Source organism: Rutidosis leptorrhynchoides, chromosome 11 (assembly GCF_046630445.1).
Source record: "Rutidosis leptorrhynchoides isolate AG116_Rl617_1_P2 chromosome 11, CSIRO_AGI_Rlap_v1, whole genome shotgun sequence".
NCBI lineage: Eukaryota > Viridiplantae > Streptophyta > Magnoliopsida > Asterales > Asteraceae > Rutidosis > Rutidosis leptorrhynchoides.
The window spans coordinates 75,784,564-75,806,988 of record NC_092343.1 but is presented as its reverse complement, the minus strand read 5'-3'; the positions used below and the strand labels follow the sequence as shown (position 1 = coordinate 75,806,988).

General features: G+C 32.2%; 1 protein-coding gene across 1 annotated transcript; it reads right to left on the bottom strand.

Annotated features, from left to right (window-relative positions):
• Window positions 1-1,336: 1,336 nt before the first annotated feature.
• On the bottom strand, window positions 1,337-20,614 carry LOC139874697 (transcription factor BHLH42). The gene is made up of 9 exons (XM_071862107.1): window positions 20,505-20,614; window positions 18,472-18,747; window positions 17,156-17,252; window positions 10,829-10,843; window positions 10,679-10,735; window positions 9,468-9,918; window positions 2,222-2,988; window positions 1,928-2,013; window positions 1,337-1,457 (listed from the first exon to the last, which is right to left on the bottom strand). Exons 1-8 carry the CDS (start codon window positions 20,612-20,614, stop codon window positions 1,933-1,935), a joined length of 1,854 nt encoding a protein of 617 aa, XP_071718208.1. The 3' UTR covers window positions 1,337-1,457; window positions 1,928-1,932.
• Between the last annotated feature and the right edge of the window lie 1,811 nt (window positions 20,615-22,425).

The window sequence follows — 22,425 nt, the reverse complement described above, 5'->3', positions numbered from 1 at the left end:
TTTCCGTTTCGAACGTAGTTAGTTTCGTTTTGTTCGCAAAAATATTTCGAGTTTGACGGAATGGTCGGTGAAATTTAACTCGGAGTGAGGAGGAAGATACAGGCTGTCGAAGGGTGTGGGTGGAATTTTTATTTTATTTTAGGGAATTTACGTTTTAACCCCCTGAAGTTTGGGGTTTTTTTTTTGTAAGTTGGTTCTAGTTGAGGGGGAGAAGATGGAAAATCATAGTGTGAAAAGGGATTGCAACTGGTTTTTTGTTTGTGGAAACGAGCGAAAACCCCACGGTTTTTAGTAATGTAAGTAGTTAGTTTCGTTTTGTTCGCAAAAATATTTCGAGTTTGACGGAATGGTTGGTGAAATTTAATTCGGAGTGAGGAGGAAGATACAGGCTGTCGAAGGGTGTGGGTGGAATTTTTATTTTATTTTAGGGAATTTACGTTTTAACCGCCTGAAGTTTGGGTTTTTTTTTGTAAGTTGGTTCTAGGTGAGGGGGAGAAGATGGAAAATCATAGTGTGAAAAGGGATGGCAATCGTTGTAGTTTTTTGTTTGGGGAAACGAGCGGAAACCCCACGGTTTTTAGTAATGTAAGTGTTAATGTTAATGAAATGCCCCTTGTGGTGAATACCGAGTGGCTTATAAAAAAGACGGACATAAAAAGATTGAAATACCCCTTGCGAGGAATAGTGGTTTTATTCTTTAGTATAAAAAAAAAAAAATTAAAAACATAAAAGAGGTTGTAATACCCCTTGCGATGAATAGCGGTTTATGCTGCGTGGTTTATAAAAAAACAAGAACAAAAACGAAAAAAGACTGAATACCCCTTACGATGAGTAGCGGTTTATTCTTTAGTATATAAAATATAAAAAGACTGAAATACCCCTTGTGATGAATAGTGATTTATTCTTCAGTATACAAGTAGTATAGTTTAATTTTAATTTTTTAATGATCCAACCGAATGGATCAAATATACAAATGAGCAAAGTACCGTATATATTATTACATCTCTCCTTGGAACTGCAGATCGGGAATCTGTTGAATATATGATCACCTCATTTTACCGTATATATTATTACATTGTATAGTAGTTTTCGGATTTGTCGATTGCTTCCTCTTGTATATCTTGGATGTCTGGTTGTTTTATAAAATGTTTGCTTTTCAAAAAAAACAAATTAGCAAAGTAATAACTAAAAATAAATAAAAAAAATTTCGGCGAAAAAAGAATATCATTAACAAAATCGAAAACCATCCATCAAAATAATGAAGGCTTACGATCAAAATACAAACATTGAAGACCATTCAGTTTGAATTTTACAATTGATCTTACCATCAAAACTATACCGAATGTCTTAAAAGAGAAGGAATGATCTCCCTGACAAAACTTAATGTCCGTTACATAACACACTAGCTCGAGTGTAAAAGCCAGCTTGAAAAGAAGTACCACCACCCAAGACTCTAGCTATAACATTAAAACACCATCGATGGATATAAAAACTTGTGAAGCAGAAGTTGGAGAACTCTTGTAATCATAATTGACATTTAAGACTATTATTATGTCATTATAACATTCCGTCATCAAAAACATGAAAGTACGGTAGAAATAGTAGAACTCTTGTAATCATAATTGACATTTAATATATAGAAACTAAAAAGCTCACACAGATTTTTTGGAAAATAAGATTGAGTGGTCAGTTTCACATAAAGTTTTCTCATAGAAATATACTCTAATCTAATCAAGTTCAAGAATTTGAACCCATGAGTTAATTAATTGGGCCTCTCACATGGGCCGACATGATATATAAGAATTAATTGTGGGCTTTTCTAGGTTATTCACAATCTTTTACACATCATTTTGTATGCAACTCCTTTATAAATCATTCTTAAGCGAAAACTTTCTATATACCCGATCGAGATCATATAGGTAGTTACCAGTACTACTGAAAGATAATCTGATTAATGGCTTTCTTGACTTGCATTATGCTACTTCTCTTTCCACTACCACCATTTATCTTCACCTGAAATTCAATCCAAATAACAATTATCAAGAAAACATGTTAGTGAGGTTTGAGTTGAGACAGACCTCTTGCAAGGATATTAGGACTCTAAACCAGTAGTCTATTTTACGTATATGTATATTACAAACCATTTATACGTATGAATCGATTTTGTTTGTGTACAAATTACCTCCCTAACGTCAGAAAACCAAACATTTAAGCAAGTCACCATTACCTTGGCTCGCATCTCAGCCGTACACATCCCATTTTCCACACAAGATTGAACGGATGTGATCTCAATCCCAAGTTCCCTTAACTTGATCATAATATCCAACAACAATCCATCTTTATGCTTACATTGTATCTCAACAAGTGCATCACTTTCTATAATCGAAACTTCAACTTGTACTGCGGTCCCCACCCTCCGTCCGGCCCCACCACCTCCCCCCTCCACTACTCTAATCTTTCTCTTATCTGCCACCTTCAAACGATCCGTTCGACCATGTTCCTCTAAATCATGGATATTTTTTCGCAATTGTTTCACGTACTCAATTGTGTCACCTAATATTGATGCTTTGTCCATTTTAGTCACTAATGGGACTAATGACCTAAGTATAACAAATCTTTCGTTTAATTTCTCTCTACGGCGTTTTTCAGTTAACGCGTGATTCGCACTTAGGTCTTCGTATGATGGTGTATGAGATGTTAATGTGAAAGAATCAGAAGTGTTGTTTGGATCATTCAGTTTATTGTTAGAGTGGAGAAAAGGTACATTAAATAGAATGTTTTTAAGGAGTTTTTGGGAATTTGAGGTGGCTTTGTTTGGAAGGTGGTGAGATGGAAGATGATTGGGCGTCCACGTGGCGAATGATGACTCGATGGAGGTGAGTGAGTTGTGAAGTGACGTGGCTTTTGAGTTGGGTTGTTGAGTTAGTTGGTTTTTAAGGATTGTTGAAATTGTGGTAGAGTAGTGGTTGTCCTTTTGTGCTAACTCTTCTGTTAAAAATAATAATTTGTTAGTTTCTGTTATAATAATAATAATAACATAGATATGGATAGTCAATTTTGGTGTATACATATAGTCAATTTTGGTACACAAAGTATGTATTTTTATATTGAGATTTTAGGCTATAAATACTCATGAATGCAAGCATTAAACTTGCACCATTTCTCACACTTACAAAGTGTTTCTTTCTTTCTCTCCATTATCATCTTTGTTCTTACACTTCATTATTAGTATTCTAAATCAAGAATCAAACCACTAAAGGTAGTTATAAGCCTACTGAATTATAACATCAAGAATCAAACCACTAAAGGTAGTTATAAGCCTACTGAATTATAACATCAAGAATCAAACCACTAAAGGTAGTTATAAGCCTACTGAATTATAACACGTTATCAGCACGATAATCTTAATACTAAATATGGTTGGCTCTGCCACCAAAATGATATATGGTCGGTTATACCACCAAAATGATATATGGTCGGTTATACCACCAAAATGATATATGGTCGGTTATACCACCAGAATGATATAGGTCGGTTATACCACCTGAAAAAATATATGGTCGACACTGTCGCCAAATTTTCATTTATGTTTACTAATATTTATATTTTTGTTATATAACATTTATTTATGATTGCTTACACATGGTCGACACTGTCACCTACTTATCATTTATGTTATATTAAATTTATGTTTAATGTTTATATACTTATGAATATAAATTGACTCTAATTTATCATGATGTTTGTTTTAATTTTTGATAATAGAAAATGTCGAATCTGGAAAAGCTTAAATTTACTCCTTTAGAATCAACTGGAAACAACTACATGCCATGGGTTATAAAAGTAAAAATGCATCTTAAATCAATGGGCATTCTTGAAACCATAAATGAAAACAACACTTGTTCTGAAAAAGAACAAGCTACGGCATGTTGCTTTATTCATCAACATATTGATGAATGCTTACAAAATAATTATGTGACTGTAGAAGATCCCCATGTTTTATGGGAAGGTCTCAAAAGCAGATTCAATAATCAAAGAGAAATTTTACTTCCAGCTGCAATGGAACAATGGAGAACATTAAGGTTCCAAGACTTTAAGAAAGTAAATGAATACAGCTCAGCTCTGTATAATACATGTTCACAACTTAAATTCTGTGGACATGAAATTAGTGATGCAGACATGATGGAGAAAACTTTCTCCACAATGAATGCTGCAAACATCACAGTGCAAAGAAATTTGAGAATGCTAAAGTTCAAAACATATCCTGAACTTAATTCATATCTCTTAGTTGCAGAGCAAAATGATGAGCTATTAATGAAAAATCAGCAATCCCGTCCTACTGGTACACTTGCAATCCCTGAAGCAAATACTGCAAATAATTATAAACAGGGACAAGGACGCGGGCAAGGTCGTGGTTATAATAACCATCACCATCATCATGCCAAAAGCCATAACTATGGTAGAAACCATCCTTATGGTAATGGTAATGGGCGTGGACGTGGTCGTGGTCGTGGCCGTGGTGGTCAAAGAAATAGTAATCCACGAAAATATAAATATCAACCACGAAACAAGCCCATTAAACAAGATGTTGAAGAAAATTCTTCTAAAAATTCTGAAGAATCTTGCTACAGATGTGGTAGAATGGGCCACTGGGCTAATACTTGCCGAACATCTAAACATCTTGTTAAGATGTATCAGGATTCGCTGAAAGGTAAAGAAAAGGAAGTAAATTTTGTGGATAATATTGATCCAACAGTCACTGAGAAACCATCTGATTTATATGAAGATTTCTTGAATGTTTAAGTTGTGTGTCTTTTGAAAAATAAACGATTTAATATCGTCTGTCTTTGTCATTATGTTTGCTAAATGTTTCAGTACTATCTATTTGCGTTTAAAATATTGTGTAATATTAATGTACTCACTATTTATTTCTTATATATGAAGTTCAATATGAATTTTGCTGGAATACAACATCAATCAAGTGGTGGAGATCTCTGTATAGCAGACAGTGGAACTACACACACTATACTTAAATCCGAGAAATATTTTATTGATCTAAAACCAACGGAAGGAACTATACATACAATATCAGGACCTGCTAACTTGATAAAAGGGATAGGAAAGGCAAATTTCATACTACCAAATGGTACAAAATTTTTAATAAATGATGCCTTATTTTCTCCCAAATCAAGCAGAAATTTATTGAGTTTCTCCGACATATACCTTAACGGGTATGATTATCAGTCAGTGACAACAGAAAATGAGAAATATTTAAGTATCACTGACAAGAGTCATGTGGTTGAAAAACTGTCAAGACTTAGTTCTGGATTACATTATACACATATAAATGTACCAGAAATACATATGGTAGTTAACGAAAAATATATTGATCCTGGTGTATTCAGTTTATGGCATAACAGATTAGGCCATCCAGGATCAACAATGATGAAAAGGATTATTGAATGTACTCATGGACATCCACTAAAGGATAGAAAAATCCATCATGATACAATGGTTCCATGTACATCTTGCTCTCTTGGAAAATTGATAACTAGACCCTCACCACTTAAGGTTGAGAAAGAATCACCAATGTTTCTTGAAAGAATTCAAGGTGATATATGTGGACCAATTCATCCACCATGTGGACCATTTAGATATTTCATGGTTCTAATAGACGCATCTAGCAGATGGTCTCATGTTTGTCTGTTATCAAGCCGTAATGTGGCATTTGCAAAATTTCTTGCCCAAATTATTAAATTGAGAGCTCATTTTCCTGATTACACCATTAAAAGGGTGAGACTTGATAATGCTGGTGAATTTACATCTCAAGCATTTAATGACTATTGCATGTCTATAGGAATTGTTGTTGAACATTCTGTTGCTCATGTGCATACACAAAATGGTTTAGCCGAGTCATTGATTAAACATTTACAGTTAATCGCTAGACCATTGATAATGAGAACAAAACTCCCTGTATCTATATGGGGTCATGCAATTTTACATGCTGCTGCATTGATTCGCATCAGACCAAGTGCAAGTCATAAATATTCCCCCCTACAACTTGCTTTTGGTCAAGAGCCAAATATTTCCCATCTTAGAACATTTGGTTGTGCAGTGTATGTTCCAATTGCGACACCACAACGTACAAAAATGGGTCCTCAAAGGAGGTTGGGAATATATGTTGGATATGAAACATCTTCAATATTAAGGTATATTGAACCTATGACAGGTGACGTTTTTACAGCACGTTTTGCTGATTGTCATTTTAATGAAACATTGTTCCCTAGATTAGGGGGAGAAATGAAAAATAAAGAAAATGATGTTTCATGGTGTGAACCTCAATTAAAGTATCTTGATCCTCGCACAAAAGAATGCGAGACAGAAGTTCAAAAGATAATGCATATACAAGAACTTGCAAATCAATTGCCTGATGCATTTACAGATACAAAAACGGTGACAAAATCATATATACCAGCAGTAAATACTCCAGCTCGAATTGAAATTCCAAAAGCTGGCAATAACGTCACTCATGAATCTTTGCCACGTCAGAAACGTGGAAGACCAATCGGTTCAAAGGATAAAAATCCTCGAAAAAGAAAATCAGCTGATAATGAAGTAAAAGAAAGTGTTCAAGAAGAACCACAAATCAGTACTCCTACTGCAGAGGAGATTGATGATGTCAATACAGAAATTGCAATCAATTATGCATATTCAAAAATATTATGGAACCGAAATGAAATGAAAAATCTTGATGAGAAATTTTCATTTAATGTTGCATATGACATCATGAATAATGATGATGATCCAGAACCAACATCTATGGTTGAATGTCAAAATAGACATGATTGGGCTCAATGGAAAGAAGCAATACGAGCTGAATTAGAATCACTCAATAAAAGAAAAGTTTTCGGATCCATCATTCTCACTCCTAAAGATGTGAAACCTGTAGGATACAGATGGATTTTTGTCCGAAAAAGAAATGAGAAAAATGAAGTTACAAGGTATAAAGCTAGACTTGTAGCTCAAGGTTTTTCTCAAAGACCGGGAATTGATTATGAAGAAACTTATTCTCCTGTTATGGATGCAATTACTTTTAGGTACTTAATCAGTCTGGCAGTTTCTAAAAATTTAGAAATGCATCTCATGGATGTTGTGACTGCTTATCTATATGGATCACTTGATAGTGATATATATATGAAGATACCTGAAGGATTTAAGGTACCAGAAGCATCAAATGCAAAACCCAAAGAAATGTATTCGATTAAATTACAAAGATCTTTATATGGGTTAAAACAATCGGGACGTATGTGGTATAACCGATTAAGTGATTACTTGATAAGCAAAGGGTATACAAATAATCTTACTTGCCCTTGTGTTTTCATTAAGAAAACAACATCCGGATATGTGATCATAGCTGTTTATGTTGATGATCTTAACATCATAGGTACAAATAAAGAGATCCATGAAGCCATTCAACTTCTAAAGAAAGAATTTGAAATGAAAGATCTCGGAAAAACCAAGTATTGCCTTGGTTTACAAATTGAGCATATGCCTAATGGTTTACTTGTACATCAAACAACATATACTGAAAAGATTTTGAAACGTTTCAATATGGACAAGGCAAAACCATTAAGTACTCCTATGGTTGTTAGATCACTCAATGTTGAAGCTGATCCATTTCGTCCATGTGAAGATCAAGAAGACATTCTTGGACCAGAAGTACCATATCTTAGTGCAATTGGAGCTCTTATGTATCTTACAAATTGTACAAGACCTGACATTTCTTTTGCAGTTAATTTGTTGGCAAGGTTCAGCTCTGCTCCTACCAAAAGACACTGGAATGGGATCAAACACATATTTCGATACCTTCGAGGAACTACTGATTTAGGATTATTTTATTCTAACGAATCAAAACAAGATTTGGTTGGTTATGCAGATGCAGGTTATTTATCTGATCCACATAAAGCTAAATCTCAAACTGGATATGTATTCCTAAATGGAGGTACTGCAATATCATGGCGTTCTCAAAAACAAACACTTGTTGCTACATCGTCAAATCATGCCGAAGTGATTGCATTACATGAAGCTACTCGAGAATGTTTTTGGTTGAGATCAATGACACAACTCATTACTGATTCTTGTGGACTAGAACGCGATAAAAGTCCAACAACTATCTATGAAGATAATGCAGCTTGCATAGCACAGATGAAAGAAGGGTATATCAAAAGTGACCGAACAAAACACATACCACCTAGATTCTTCTCATACACTCAAAATCTCATTAAGGACAACCAGATTGAAATGAGATATGTGCAATCTAGCAAAAACTCTGCTGATCTTTTCACGAAAGCACTTCCAACTGCTATTTTCAGAACACACGTTCATAACATTGGCATGAGACATGTTCAAAAGATGTAACAGCTGAAGCGATGTCTACTTGAGGGGGAGTCAACTCCATGCTGCACTCTTTTTCCCTTAGCTAAAGTTTTTTTTCCCACTGGCTTTTCTTTAGCAAGGTTTTTAACGAGGCAGTAATTTATAGTTGATCTTCAACAAAATAAAATTGCTATCCAAGGGGGAGTGTTATAATAATAATAATAATATAGATATGGATAGTCAATTTTGGTGTATACATATAGTCAATTTTGGTACACAAAGTATGTATTTTTATATTGAGATTTTAGGCTATAAATACTCATGAATGCAAGCATTAAACTTGCACCATTTCTCACACTTACAAAGTGTTTCTTTCTTTCTCTCCATTATCATCTTTGTTCTTACACTTCATTATTAGTATTCTAAATCAAGAATCAAACCACTAAAGGTAGTTATAAGCCTACTGAATTATAACATCAAGAATCAAACCACTAAAGGTAGTTATAAGCCTACTGAATTATAACATCAAGAATCAAACCACTAAAGGTAGTTATAAGCCTACTGAATTATAACAGTTTCAATAATATATTTGTATATTAGCTTTGTTATGAGTTGGTGTGTAAACGAGTTAGAGTCGAGCTCGACCCTGATTAGGCTTGAGTCAATTAACATTCAAAGCGAGTTTGAGCTCGTTTCGAGCTTAATAAATTAAACTTGACACTATACAAGCTTCGACTTCGACTCAATTTGTAATATCGTATCATATATATATATATATATATATATATATATATATATATATATATATATATATATATATATATATATATAAAGTAAATAATAATTAATGTATATAAAGAGCTTGTTTAAGCTCACGAGTTTGTTAGAGCTCTCGAGCTCAAGCTTATTTACTAAACATTCTTTAAAATATTATTTAATTCGGACTCAAGCTTGTTTTAGATCGGCTCAAATCGAGGTCTATATGAATCGAGTAGCTCTAAATAGCTCGGCTCATTTACGCCCCTACTAGTTATGTGCAACATAAAATTAAGTTTTATGTTCACGAACTACATAAAGATATGCAAAGATACCTGATGTTTGTAATAGAATGGTTGTCTGGTTGTTCAACTCCAAATTATCTGAACATCCATGGGTTGACTCGGCTCTACACGAGTCACCTTGGCTAGGCGTTAACAACTTAAAATGCGAATCCAAATGGCTAGAATCATTATTCGTGGATCCAAACCTAATATCTTCAGACATATTATTAAGCCGCAATAGCTCATCTTCTTCGTCGTATTCTTCTTCCTCATCATCATGATTGTCATTTTCAATATCTTCTTCCATTGAATAAGTATTGTCAATATGTTTGATTGTAATTGCAGGGGATATTTGATGAGGGGAAAGAGTGGTGTTTGAAGAATGGGCCGAATGGGCTGAATGGGCCGAGTGGGCCGGTTTAGGAGGTGGTAGAATTGGGTTGTCATTGTTTACCATGAAGCAAAGTTTTACATGTTGTATGATTTCAACTGTCTCTTCCACCTACACTTGCATACATACATGTACATGTTATAAATACATAGTAATACTAATATGTATAACTATGTATAAAACTACGCTTACATAAACTAGCCAACTATTTAACTCACAAACAGTGAAAATATCAAATTTAGTACGGTGTATTATTGAAATTATTATTATATAACTAGTAAAATGACCCGTGAAACCATGGTTTTGTTTAAACGAAACACTTTAATGATATGTTTTAGGTATTAAGTGAACGTAAATGCTAAAGTCATTTAGTTTAATGACCCGTGGAACCACAGAGTCCGACTAAGAAACTCGTCAGCTGAACATTTCATCAAACACCTAAAATGCACATTAAACAATCCACATTCAATCATAAGAGATAATATTGGTTGTCATTTTATTTTAAAAATGTAAATTAAAATATAAATTTCCTTCTGTCTAACTTTTATATATTTTCGTACTTAATTCAAGATAATAAATTAAAATAATTTATAATTATTTTATTTTAAAATAATTATTAATAAGATTTAATAATAATAATTAATTAATAAGTTTAATTTTAATTCAAAATTATTTAGATTAATGACATTACCCACCATGCTTAGATTTTTTTCTTTTCTTTCTTTTATTTTTTTTTTAATAAAAGAATTAGTCTAATAATGACACATCATTATAGGATTTTAATAGAAACTATAGATAGATTGTAAAACTTTCAGATACAAAAGACAATTTTTACTTTTTGAACCGGCCATAAAATTAACAGTGGTCTAACCTTTTCAGTGGTTCCAAGTTCAACAACTCCATCTAGTAAAGGAATACATAACACCGTCTGCAGAGTTGATATTAGAAGTTAATATCAATTACACACCAAGATTATAACGTACGAAAAAAAAAAAAAGATTAGGGGCGGAAATCGACTTACCTGTATATGAGCACTCTAGTTGAAGAAGAAACCGGTGTCCAGGTAGTGTTAATTGACACAAAACAAAGTGTTAGATCATAGCTTATGTTGCTAAAGAACATATTTCGTCGATTTATTTATATAGTCATTTTCGTCATTTCAATCTTGCGTTCGATCATTAGCTAAAGATGTAAGATCAAACGACATGTACTAAAATGATAAACTATTCTTATTTGTCTGTTTGGTATGTGTTCGATCATAAGGTAACTCTTTCACACCTTCGTATATTTTTTATTATAAATCGAAATGAAATTGTAACTTGTTTGTTTTGAGGCATTATTTAACTTGAAAACTGTATAACCCATTGGCTCAAATGAAAAGTGTGAATATAAACTAGGGCTTAGGCAATAGTGGAGACCATGGGTGGCTCATGGCTGAAGGGTGCTCCCAAATGGCCGAATAGTAATTAGCTCTTAGTAGACTAAGCCCAAAAAAGTCTGGCCAAATTTAAACTAGGGCTTACGTATAATGTGTTACTATTGTGTTATGATCCTTTTTTACTAGCCCAAATTTAATTAAAATAATTTTAAAATGCTTCTAACGAATTACGAAACAGTTCATGAATTCATCTTCATAAGTACTTAAAGGTTATTGTTTTCAATGTTCTTTTCTTCTTAACAGTTTTAAACTAGAAAAATATTTGACCACGCGTTGTGGCGGTTATGTATGGTTTCGTTCGGGTATACAGTGTTTAATATCTCATTTGAAAAATTACTATGTGTATGGACATAGCTTACATATTATTGATTGTAAAACTGGTTATGAATAACTTGATATGTAGGTATTGATTATTACATATGACAACTACTACTTAGTATTACATATGACAACTACTACTTAGTAGATATGACAATCAGTACTTACTACTTAACAGATACTTAGTACATATATGTTGTTGCATAGTACATATTTTCGGATGTACGCTCGGTAGAACATTTTAACGTCTTTTATGAAACTAATGTTGATCGAGAAGTGAAAAAAAAAAGATTGCCAAAAAAGGGGGCAGGAGAATTCGAACTCGGGTCTTTTCCCTTACAAACTTATGAATTTACCACTTGCTCTATCGATCTACTTGATATAATTAGTTGGGTTAAAAAAACGCGTCGTTTCGAATATAATTAGTTGCATATTGTTCGTAAAATTATTTCCAGTTGAACGATGATTAGGGTCACATGGCGTCTCAACAATATGAAGGTCCTAGCGAAAACAAAATTGGGCCCTTATACACGTTTAATTTTTTTAATACATATAAAAAGATATTACTTAAATTCATTTATTTATTTACAATGTATTTAACTATTTAAAGTTAAAGTATTACAACTTTAATTGACAATTCTTTATTTAATTTAATTGAATATTTTGAGAAAAGTATATAGATAATTCAAAATTTTGGGTCTTTCAAAATTTTTGAGTCCTAGGCGGTTGACCATCATGCCTTTGTTCGAAGACGCCTCTAATTACGGATAAACCTAACTCACATCGAAAAAGAAGATAAATTCTGTTAAAAATTTAGGTGAGTTTTATTTATTAATTATTATATTAAATTGAAAGTTACATTTTAACCCATAAAGTTATCTTTTATACCCCTAAACATTTTCAACATTTAACCCTAAATATTTACATGTTTTACCCTTAAACTTTAAGTGTTTTGACAACGATAATTTTATTTAAAAATGATAATTTGATTGTCTCATAATGATATGCATATCCGCATGACCATGTGGATTACGCATCCAATGCCCTGAACCGCACATTAATTGTCATATAAGGCATATGACACGGGTATAGTCGCATCCCATGCGCCTATACCATCTGATGCGAGTTTCGTATACTTGCATAAGGGTCTAGTATATTCTAGAAGAATGTACGGTATAATTAATTCAGATTCTTTTCCTTAAATAGCGAAAGTTAGTTGGGAAGAGATCGCATTTAATTAGAGAAAGGATTCTATCGAAACCCTAATTCATGAGCCTATAAACATAGCTCATAAACCCTAAAAATATATTCGTTTACTCATACGTAACAGCAGCATACATATCTTCATCGTACGAACAAAGCTTCATACGATCTTAAAGACTTTCAGGTATGTCTTGAACTATAAAACCTTCATGTCTTTGGGCCACTCAACCTCGTATTCTAGGTTGTTGGTGGACTCTCAAATCGGCCACCCTGTCGGAATTGAAACGATACCGGTGTGGGTTATCCACGGCTAAGTGTCGGAGGTCCGAATGTTGTTAGTCCTTAAACCCTATGAGGCACTCAAGCGTAGGTTCACCTTGACCTCGTGAAAATATGCTTGATCATCTCACAATATCACCCAAAACTACAACATTTTAGGTGGCTATTAGAAGATATCATCATCTCACAATATCACCCAAAACTACAACATTTTAGGTGGCTATTAGAAGATATCTAAATGTAAATGTTCCTTATGAATATTATATTTAATATTTAATTTATACAGTTGCTTTAACCGGTGACGATGCTTAGTAATTTTATAAGGGGGTTGGGTATAATTTTATGAAGGACAAATGAACAAAACTGTGATAGCTCGCAAATTTTATGAACCTTCAACATTTTGACCATATCTTCTTCATATAAACTTCGATGTAGTTGATTCAAAAGCTCAAAACGTTCGTAAATCAAAGGACTACATGTTTCTTTTAATTGAGGAAGCTACGTGTTGAGGGTGAACACTTTAAGAAAATGGAAAAGGGATGTTGCAGAGGCACCCTCGCGGATCGCGAGGGTGATGTCCTGAATCACGAGTTGGTGAGTTAAAATGTGAAGAAAAGGTTCGAGAGTTTGATTGCGAAACTCGAGCATGGGGTCGCGAAAAGCGAAATATGTCTTAGTCAGCAAGTCGGCAGATTTTGTTTCCTTGTTTGTACTATCCTATAAATTATAACTCTGGCCTCCCGTAACATTGTGAACAAATATTATAGTGAAAAATCTCTAGTTTGTGTACGTGGAATAAACCCATATGATACGATTGGAGTTGAGATATAACCACGTTAAATCTTTGTGTCGTCTACGTTTTATTTATCATTTATGCTTTACTTATTCGTGTGTTGTTGTGGGTTAGTGACCGTGTTCAATCGCTTGTCTTGTTTGGGGTCCACAACTCCTAACTAGTGGTATCATGGCTTCAAGGTTTAGGGAAACAATGGCAGATTGAGAGCATGGTTTTTGAATGGAATGATGATTAGGTTATCATCGACAAACGAATGGTTCAGAATTTGTTTGCAACATGTATCCATGACTTGATCACACCTAGATTGTCTATGGTTCTATCGGTTTATGATGCAATTGAGCCGGTCGATTGCATGATTATGCTGAACAAGTGTTACAATGTCAGAGGTCGGAATGATGGGTTTATTGTGGAGAGATATTTTGGATGATCTGGGCGTCGGATGTGAGTTTAGATTCTTTGCGACTGACCGATGGTACGAACAAGGATCTTCTCGAGTAGCCGCATTTTTTTCTACTTTATAACGGGAAAATGCTTGAGATTGAGGATATGGTTTTGTAAAATGCGTTATGAGGTGGATCAGTGTACCAGCGTGAATTCAAAAAGTTAAAAGTGGTAGATTTCAAGGTTCTGATTCCGTTCTCACTGGTACCTTGATGAATAGTCTAATAATGCGTTTGCTGGGATTTTCTGGTTATTGGGAAGAAAATAAAAGATAGATGAAAATTTTGTACGAAAGATCGTTGACAGGTTGGTGGCAAGATTGGACGTGTCTAGAGCGATTAAGTGATGCTGTATAGGTCGGTGCCACATGTCACCATCATTTTAAATTTGTCACATGTCACTCCCTTAAATGGGCATGTTTGAAACAAACTTTTTAGAGCTTTTAACTTTTATAAAAAATCTCCTATTAAATAAAAAACTCAGTTTGGTAACAAGAGCTTAAAGCTTTTTGAGGGAGAAAAAAAAGGTAAAACCTCATTGAACTAGCGTTGTTGAGAAAAAAAACACTCCTAGCTTTTCGTTATTTTAACAATTTCAGTTCATCTGTCAATACCTGAATACATATAAAAAGTTAACATCGACTAACTACCAGCTAACACCTATAAGCTACCAGCTATTAGCTACTAGCTAATTAAGGAATGTTAATTATCCATATTAAATTAGACAAATGTCACTCCTTCGATATTTATTTATAATTATAATTATTATAATTAGGAAATGTAAATAAAAAATACAATGCTAAGTTATAATATGGTGGAACTATAGTATATGACTTAGAGCTAATATCGTTTGCATATTTCAATAAATATGGTGGAACATTTTGTTAGTCAAAAGTACTCTTTGATTTTGTACATATTTTATATCGATTTGAAGATTATAATCTTATTAAACTACATATAATTTTCTTTTCAAAACTACCATGTAACTCATAAGCTCATACACTACTATATATATATATATATATATATATATATATATATATATATATATATATATATATATATATATATATATATATATATATATATATATATATATATATATATATTGGGTAGGATCAAGAGGGAAGTAACCAATAGGGAGGAAGCGGAGGGAAGCAAATTTTTTTTTCTTTTTTAAAAAAATGTTGTTCACGAACATTATAGATTGTATAAAAATAAGAACATTTAGAAAAGACACTTCGTGATGCATGTTATTATTTTGGCGGGAAAACGCTCGAAGAAGTAACATATAACAATTATCGTATTTTTCGAGCGTATGTTGATGTTTTAGATATTAGGGTTTAGATATTAGGGTTTAGATAGTAGGGTTTAGAAATTTAGGGTTTAGGGTATAGATTTAGGATTTAAATTGAGTTTTTAACACGAACGGTTAGGGTTTAGGATTTGGTGTTTTGGGTTTATGGAATAAACCCAAAACACCAAACCCTAAACTCTAAACCCTAAACCCTAAACTCCAAACCCTAAACTCTAAATCGGGCTAAATTTTACTTCACAAAACATGAAGAAGAAAAAACGTTAACATTCTTCACGAACAATATTATCTTGAATGTTATTTTTGTCGATCGTTTTCCCGCCAAAATAATAACATTCATCACGAAGTGTCTTTTCTAAATGTTCTTATTTTCATCCAATCTATAATGTTCGTGAACAAAGTTTTTTCAAAAAATGAATTTTTTTTTGCTTCCCCCCGTTTCTCCCCGATTGGTTACTTCCCATTGATCCTGCCCATATATATATATATATATATATATATATATATATATATATATATATATATATATATATATATATATATATATATATATATAGTGGTAGGATCAAGGGGAAATAACCAATCGGGAGGAAGTGGAGGAAAGCAAATTTTTTTTTCTTCGTTTTTTGCAAAAACTTTGCTCACGAACATTATAGATTGGATGAAAATATGAACATTTAATAAAGACAATTTGTGATAAATGTTTTTATTATGGCGGGAAAACGATCGAAGAATTAATATATAAAAATTATCGTATTTTTCGAGCGTATGTTGAGGTTTAGATATTAGGGTTTACATATTAGGGTTTATAAGGTTTAGATATTAAGGTTTAGAAATTTAGGGTTTAGGGTTTAGATTTAGGGTTTAAATTGAGTTTTTAACACGAACAGTTTAGAGTGTAGGGTTTAGGGTTTTGGGTTTAGGGACTAAACCCAAAACACTAAACCCTAAACCCTGAACCCTAAACCTTAAACTCTAAATCGGGCTAAATTTTACTTCACAAAACATGGGGAAAAAAAAGTTAACATTCTTCACGAACAATATTATCTTGAATGTTATTTTTGTCGATCGTTTTTTCGCCTAAATAATAACATTCATCACGAAATGTCTTTTCTAAATGTTCATATTTTCGTGTGATCTTGATGCCTGGAAAAAAAAATTCCAAAAAAGCGAACAAAAAAAATTTGATTCCCCCGGCTTCCTCCGATTGGTTACTTCTCCACTGAACCTGCCCATATATATATATATATATATATATATATATATATATATATATATATATATATATATATATATATATATATATATATATATATATATATATATATATATATATATATATATATATATATATTTGATTTGACTATATTTGTCTATATTCTTGAATGAACATCTATTGCTTTCACATAGACACGTCCTTTTTTTGAAAAGCAACACTTATTAAATATATGAATCGTTTGTTTACATTAACGAACTATACTCCGTATTATATATATTGCTGTCACCATTAAATTTATGAATATAATTCAATTCAAACTAGAAGTACATTTAGCATATACCTTAGCAAGAATAGCTCTTTTGAAGACATTACTATCAACTTGATTTGCTCCTGTGAGCCATACATATTGTTGCTTCCCATACGCCTTTCCTACTATTCTGCAACCATGAATGAGTACAATTAACCATAAATAACAATCTAAACTATCATCTTCACTCGTACCATGAGAACAACGTTAAAACGGTGTCACAATGAGATCCAGATGTTTTGACTTTTGTTTGTACATGTTACTAGCTAGTTAGCGTGATTTAATTTGGTCATTGCTGTTAGCATGTACCCATCACTTTTAGAAGAACTGCCAGTACGTACCAAACTCTATCACAACATTTATTGATGATCTATATGCAACCAAAAAATAGTTTTGTTAATACTTGCAATGCATACACACACATTGACACATATATACGGATACATTAATCTATGGACATATATACAAATTAATATATAGTTGGATCTATATGCGAATAAAATGAGTTTTGTTGAATATTTTGTATGGTTACCGACGATTTATTTATTTATTTATTTTTTTAATCTTACGAGTTAGTTGCTAAATATGTTGAAATTTATCTACAAAAGGGTGTGTTTTTTCTGTAAGCTTCGGAAATTGTTTGATCAATTGATAGGTGAATATATAAGAACTTAATGAAAGACAAGCTCAAAAAATATACTTGATCGAAGTAATTTTTAAAATAAGATAAGATCGAGTTTATTGGTAAAAATAATGCAACAATAGTATAGAAATCAGCAATCGAATTTCACTTGTAGAAATGTCACAGTTCAAATGTGTTAAAATAATACTCCGTACTTGAAGTAATTTTTAAAATAAGTTATAGATTTTTCTTAATTGTTCAAAGAATGGTAAGTATTTATACTTGGATAGTACAATTCAATCAATTAGACCATCATTAGTGAGGCGTTAGATTGAAAATGTGACGGTGAAGTGCCTATCGAAACGTAGTCTGACGCCATTAACGCGGCGTTAGACGTGACGCCAGGGCGACGTTAGTCACTAACCTAACGGGGAGAGAGGCGCTAGATTTTGGTTAGCCAATCAGAATTCAAGAAATCATAATATATATTATTAATTTATTTTTTTATCACCAAATTTTCACTCATATTTTGTTATATCATCCAAAACCTTTTCATTCACTCAAATTTTACACTCACCACTATTTAACTTCATTCTATAACATCGTTATTACATAGTTAAACGACCACTTTTTCATTAAAAAGTACACAATTTGATTCCAAGTCCGGTTAAAAGGGGACTTATAGAACAATATTTATGTAAACAAATAAATGGCATGAATAATTTACCCGTCACCAGGAGCATAAGAGAAAGAAACACACAAAAGATAAAACCATTCGGTATCCGTTAAATCTTCCGGTGCCAATGCCATCGACGGCCTCGTTATCGTTGTTTGTTGGTTCTCTGAAACTTGTTGATCTTCTTCGTTAGACAACGAGTCGTATAGCTCTCTAAGTTGTTCACTCCTACTTAATGCAGCCTCTTCTGTGTAAACTTCAAATGATTGCACTGTTTTCATTGTTTTAATTTCTCCATTGTAGTATCCATCTCCCCATACTAAAACCCTAATCATAATATTAACCATAAAAATGAAAAAGGAACTAATAATATGTACACAAGAGACAATTCAATATTTTATTTTTATTGTCTTTTCATTTGACTAAAATTGTTAAGGATGTCTACTAAAGGTGATGATATTTTCATAATCTAAATTATTGATAAATCTACTATCATTTGATGTTATCTTTTAAAATTAACCTCCAATAAATTCTAGTAAGAAATTAACGTAAAATACTATCAGTTAAGGTAGTTTAGATAATTTAAGTGGATCTATTTATTTTATTTTATTTTATTTTATTTTGGAACGGCCAAAGTGGATCTATTAAAAATAGGGTTGAAACTATCACATCCCATTTATTAAGAAAACTTGTAAACAACATGGATAAGTTTCTATTAAATCTCTAAAAGATGATGTAATCGTTTCACTAATTACTTCTGAATTTTATTTTTTTTGAAAAACACCGAACTCCTAGCTTATTTTTGTCAATATATAATTAGTTTTAATGTAATTCCTCGTCTCAAATCTGTAAAACAATACACAGTTTTTACGTATACTTTTTATTTAATTTTCAGTTTCACTTCTTACATTTTATCTATCTTTTTTTACTTATATGCATATACATATTTTAAGGGTATAAAATAACTTCATTTATTCATTTTTATCTAGTATCAAAATTGAATAATTGGACATCCAAAAATGAATTATTGAACAATAGATTTTGAAAGAATCTATAGTTTCTATTACAATTGTAAAATGATAATGTCATTAATATGTCTAATCCTTCCTTAAAAAAAATTCAAAAAGAAAAATAAAAAAATCTAAGACACTTAGATGATGTCATTATTCTTAATTAATTTAAAATTAAATTAAAATAATATATTAAATTAAATCAATTAAATATGTTTAATCCTTCCTTTAAAAAAATCAAAAACAAAAACAAAAAATCTAGGACACTTAGATAATGTCGTTATCCTTAATTAATTTAGAATTAAAAAAATATTAAATAAAATCAATCAAATAAAATTAATACTAATATAATTATAACTAAAAATAAAATTAACTAAAATTAATTCAATAAATTAAATAAAAATATTATTTTTTTTGGACAGCGATTGGGATCATCCGAGGGAGACTAAACCACCCGTTGCGATCATCTCCCGTTTATGACAACGAAGATAGTAATTGTAATGAAAATTGGAAGATGGTGGTGGGAGAATAAATGTAGTTCATTTATTCTGACCAAGTTAACAACGACAAGTTTTTTAGTCGAAATTTGTGATCCCACGGGTTATTAAACTAAATGACTTTACCATTTACATTCACTTAATACCTAAAACATATCATTAACTGCTTCGTTTAAACAAACACGTGATTCCACGGGTCATTTCACTAGTAGAGTACTAAACAGTTTTATTCGTATAAATTAGTGTTGATTAGCCCGCCCGATCCGATTGTAATTAATGGCTTAACCTTACTAAATTCACGTAGACTTATAAATTCATCATCATTTTTGATAAATTTTTCTACAAATATACACTAAAAGTTGTTACACATTTTTAGTGAAATTACCAAAAATGTCATATCACCACCGCTTTCTATAAACAAACTGTAAATAATGATCAGTAACGAGTTCCATAACAACCTTGCAGACCCTAACCCATTTATAAACGGTTCGAGCTCATTGTCATATACATATAAAATTGAAAAAATATATGATTGTATACACATACAAGCAGAAATTGATGTAATTAAGTTAATTACCTTTGTTCAGGACAAAACTGCCAGAAAATAATGTAAGTCCATTGAATAGATTGCACTGCAGACTGCAACATTCCTTTCATTGCATCATAAGGTAGATTAACAGGAGCCATAATCCAATATATATAACTCCTTTTACTTGCAAACTAATATACTTTTAGTGATTCATCAATTGTAAAACATGCAAAGACATACATTCAATATATAACTAAAATTGAATAAATCTATATATTGGAAATGGAAGAATTGGAATTGAAATAGGTAGTGGGACTAGTAATGTCTAGTAAGAGGGACTGTATATGCACATGACTGGTAGGTTGGTTGGTTGGTGGGTGTATGGGACTGTTAAGTAGTTGTTACTTTAACTGTTGCAAATGAGAAAGACGTGTAAAATTATGTTTCCTTGATTTGCCAATAGATGGCAGTTAAAAGAAAATAGTAGTTTTATTGATCAACCATGTCAAAAATCATTTTGAAACATGTCGACAAATACATAATTGATCTAGTAAGTGTAAAGTAAATTTGAGTCATCAATTTCGTGTATACTTTTAATAACAACAAAAATACTCAATCCCACTAATGTAGAGTATAAGAGAGGTGGGGTGTACACAATCATAACTCGTAGCCTAAACTAAAAGGAAGTCACTACTCCACTCGCGAGTATAGAACCCGCGACTAGATAAGGCCGTCACTCCCTCTACTCGAGAGCTGATAAATAATGATGTTTCTACAATCTTATTCTTGAATTATTTGTTATATTCTTTTTACTTGTTTAGTCCTTGGTTATTTTTTCAGGTTAAGTGTTTAACTGAAAAGGAGTGGCTGTGCATGTCTTTTCTAAGTTCAAGGGGATTTTTGGTGCATTTGGAATACTTGGAGCTCAAGGATTCAAAATGTCAATCTGGAGGGACTTAACTGTTATTATTAATTTATATTTATTCCCAATTTTAGGGTTTCCAGAGGTGTGATTCATTCGATCGATTTCTGTGTTTTGTTTTCTCTCTTGATTAGCCGAGTGATCATCTATTATGATCTTGTAATTTTGATTTCTGTTTGATCATACCTAATCAATCTTCTTCGATAATAGAAGATTGTTGTTTCTGTATTTTTTGTTTGATTCAAAGTAGAATAAATCTCTGTTTTAGAGATTTGGTAATTTGTTGGTGATTGATTCGTATTGCTTTATATGGTATCAGAGCGATTCGATCGTTTGTTTGGGGTGTTTCTTTCAACCGATTGTTGACAGATTCGTGGTGATCTTCTGAAAACCCTAATTTTGAAAAATTAGGGTTAAGGTTTGTTCTTCTTGTCTGATCTTGGTGAACTGGTGTTTGATTGTCTTCCGCTGCTTCTTGGTTTATGTATTCTTCTACGAATTAGAGTTTTCACTCTAATAGGGGAGTCTCGCATTTATTCATGCTTTATTATACCTAGACCAGATCTCTACGCCCAACTCTTGATCTAGATCCTTGAGATCTATGAATACCCGATCAAGCGTAGATTGACCTTGACCTTTATTTGTAAATCATCTTTACAGGTTGCCTGGCTAGTAGCCAGTCGTTTGTGGGTTGTTTCTTTTCCTTATAGGTGTCTGAACCGTGGATCTGTTGCGGTTTTATGTGCTAATTGTCTTTATTCTGTGTTAATTTCTTTGTGTTCTACTTGTTATTTGATTTCTTGTTTTCTTGCTTGTTTGTTTCTTCTGTGTTTTTATTATGGCTGGTGATGATGAAGTTAGTTCTTCTGTAACTTTGGTTAATAAATTAGATTTTGGTGATCTTCTATATCTGCATGCTAGTGATACTACTGGAACTGCACTTGTGTCAATTAAATTGAAAGGAACTGAAAATTATAGTGTTTGGAGCATAGCTATGCTTCTTGCTTTAAACAGTAAAAATAAAAAAGGATTTATTGATGGAACTTG